Here is a 2,500-nt window from a genome sequence, read left to right as displayed (position 1 = left end):
CACACACACACAGACACACACAGACACACACACATTTGTGTGTGTTTGTTTATTCGACTTTTCTTTAATTTCACTCATTATTTGCTCATGACCATTAATTAATTGTGTGTGTATTGATTCATTGTGTGTGTGTGTGTTTGTGTGTGTATTGATTCATTGTGTGTGTGTGTCTGTGGCGGTCTCGGACCACATTCGGCATGAGCAGAAGAACGTACTCGTTCATATACCAATGGCGTTATATGAATGTGGATCAAAATGATGAAATTGTTTAATGTGGCTTTTTGAAAAGCCCATAAAGATATATTACGAGTGGCTCAAAACTCTAGGGTGAATTGGTTTTTGTCAAGGAATGGATTCGTTCTGTTTCGTTTTGACTTCATCTTCCTCTCAGTTTTGTCATCTGTACACTGGCTGCATCGCTGCCTCCCACTGGTTAAGAACAACATGGCATTTGCGTACGGAAATGATGTCCGCTTGCGTTTGGTTCGGGTTCGTCCGCATACAGAGCGGCTCGGAGCGAGCCGATCGCCACTGGGCCCACCGCGAGACGCGTCGAAGATGCATTCTGACGCCAGGTGTGAGCGACGAGCACAGAGCTGTCGGCCTGCGATCGGATCACCCGTGTGTGTTTACACCTGCGAGGACAAGGGCCCGTGTCTGGATGGGTTTATTTCTATGAAAAGAGTAGTGCGGTTTATCTATCTGTGTTTGTGTGTGGCGGCATGTTTGCCGTCGTTTTGTTTTGTGTGTAACGTGTAGATGTGGTGTGCTGTGACGAGGTTGACACCGTGTGTTTGTGGAGGAGCTGATGGTCACGTGTCACATGAGCGGGCTGCTCGTGGTATAGCGGGCTGCTCTTGGTAGAGCGGGCTGCTCGTGGTATAGCGGGCTGCTCTTGGTAGAGCGGGCTGCTCGTGGTATAGCGGGCTGCTCTTGGTAGAGCGGGCTGCTCCTGCAGAGCCAGGACGCGCTCCAGAGACAACAGCAGTCGACAGCAGGGAGGCCTCAGACGAAGCCTTTCCTCAGTATGCAGAACGCATTCAGCTCCCTGGTTCTCTGGTGTTTACTCACCGGTTTATTTACTCCGACTCAAAACAACCCGGATCACTGTTTTCAGCTACAAGAGGCCAACAGAGCGGCGACAGTGTTTTGGCTGGTGTGTGTGACTGTGCCTTTCCTCGTCGGGGACACTCTGAGGGGCAGGGAGGGGTACAGGAGGCCGTGCGGGGGCCGGTCTCAGATGGCTCTGCAGACCCCAGCTGACGTGGTGTGCTGCGTGTGCACGCCGCCAGCCGGCTGACTCTGAGCAAGTTGTTATGACAGGGCTCTCTGAGGCCGGCCGGGACAAGGTAATTGTTGTGTTATTCTGGGATACTCGGCTTTGCTCCCGTTTCCTTCAGGAGCTGTGTGTGTGTGTGTGTGTGGTGGGGGGGGGGGGTCTGTCTCTCTCTGTGTGTATGCAGGGTTTATTTGAGTGCACGTGGGAAGTGTGTGCGTCATCATTTTTGTGTGCATGCGTGTGTGTACTTCTCATTATGTTCCCAGAGCGGCGGTGGGCCTGTCATGGTTAGCTGGATCACAGTGCAGCAGAGCAGCACTTAGCCCCCCCTGGTGGTTCAGGGCGGGACGTCGGGGGAGCGGAGGGGAAACACACCTTGTGGATTCCTCTAATCAATTACAAGATCACTAACGAGATAATATCACACATAGTTTCCTCAAGAAAGTCCACTGGTGGAGATAGGGAGCCAAAGCCAAAGCCGGAACAATCTACCGTGTCACTCACTCTACTCATAATCCTCATTTGTGAAAAAACTGTAACCCGGTTTTGGTGGCTGAATTAATTCTCCTCTATTAGATAGGAATCTCAGCAGGGTACCCCCCCACCCGGGAATACATGCAGACAAACAAGAGCATGTCCGGGTTTAGACGTTATAGACTCATGTTATATACAACGCGCGCTTGGACCCACGACACATCTGTCATGTTGGACCTAATGAAAGATTGAAAGGTATGGATAACATGTTCTAGATTTACATATTGTGCATGTTAACATGCAGCTCTCTGTCTCGTTGTTTGCAGTCAGTTCGTCAATCAGTATCTTCTGTGTCAATCTCAATCAGCGCAAGGATGTAAACGAACACAACCTAATTATGAGTTAGGAAGTGATAATCCATCACGTAGTGTCGTTGTCAAATGTTATATCGCTCATTTGGTTGAATAACCGTTATGTTGTAATGAGAATGGTAATCCTTCACTGGGAAAACGACCGTAACCTGGTTACTCTTCCTTAACCGGGTTTAGCTGCGCATGTCAACACACTAATGATCGGTTAAGAACATGGGAGTGAAAACTGAGAATCATTGTACAGTGACTCACTATACTCAGTTTGAGTACGTAGGGCGTTCCAATTCAGATCGGGGCGAAAAGAAGTGTACTGAAAGGACCCGGATGGTGTACTCAAAACGGTCAAACCGCAAAGTGTGGATCGATGCACACTTTT

The 2,500-nt window shown here is 49.3% G+C and overlaps 1 protein-coding gene across 1 annotated transcript in view; it reads left to right on the top strand.

The window, feature by feature from the left end:
• The window catches only part of adck1 (aarF domain containing kinase 1), a gene marked incomplete at its 3' end in the record, with an annotated part of 25,012 nt that overhangs the window by 18,349 nt on the left and 4,163 nt on the right, over positions 1-2,500 (top strand). Inside the window, exon 5 of the mRNA XM_084482149.1 lies at positions 506-575. Coding sequence (XP_084338275.1) covers positions 506-575 — 70 coding nt within the window. The remainder of the gene's footprint in view (positions 1-505; positions 576-2,500) is intronic.

The sequence above is a fragment of the Micromesistius poutassou genome (assembly GCF_964030765.1).
Source record: "Micromesistius poutassou genome assembly, chromosome: 17".
Classification (NCBI taxonomy): Eukaryota; Metazoa; Chordata; class Actinopteri; order Gadiformes; family Gadidae; genus Micromesistius; species Micromesistius poutassou.
The sequence above is the reverse complement of the archived record's forward strand: the minus strand, read 5'-3'. Positions and strand labels throughout refer to the sequence as shown.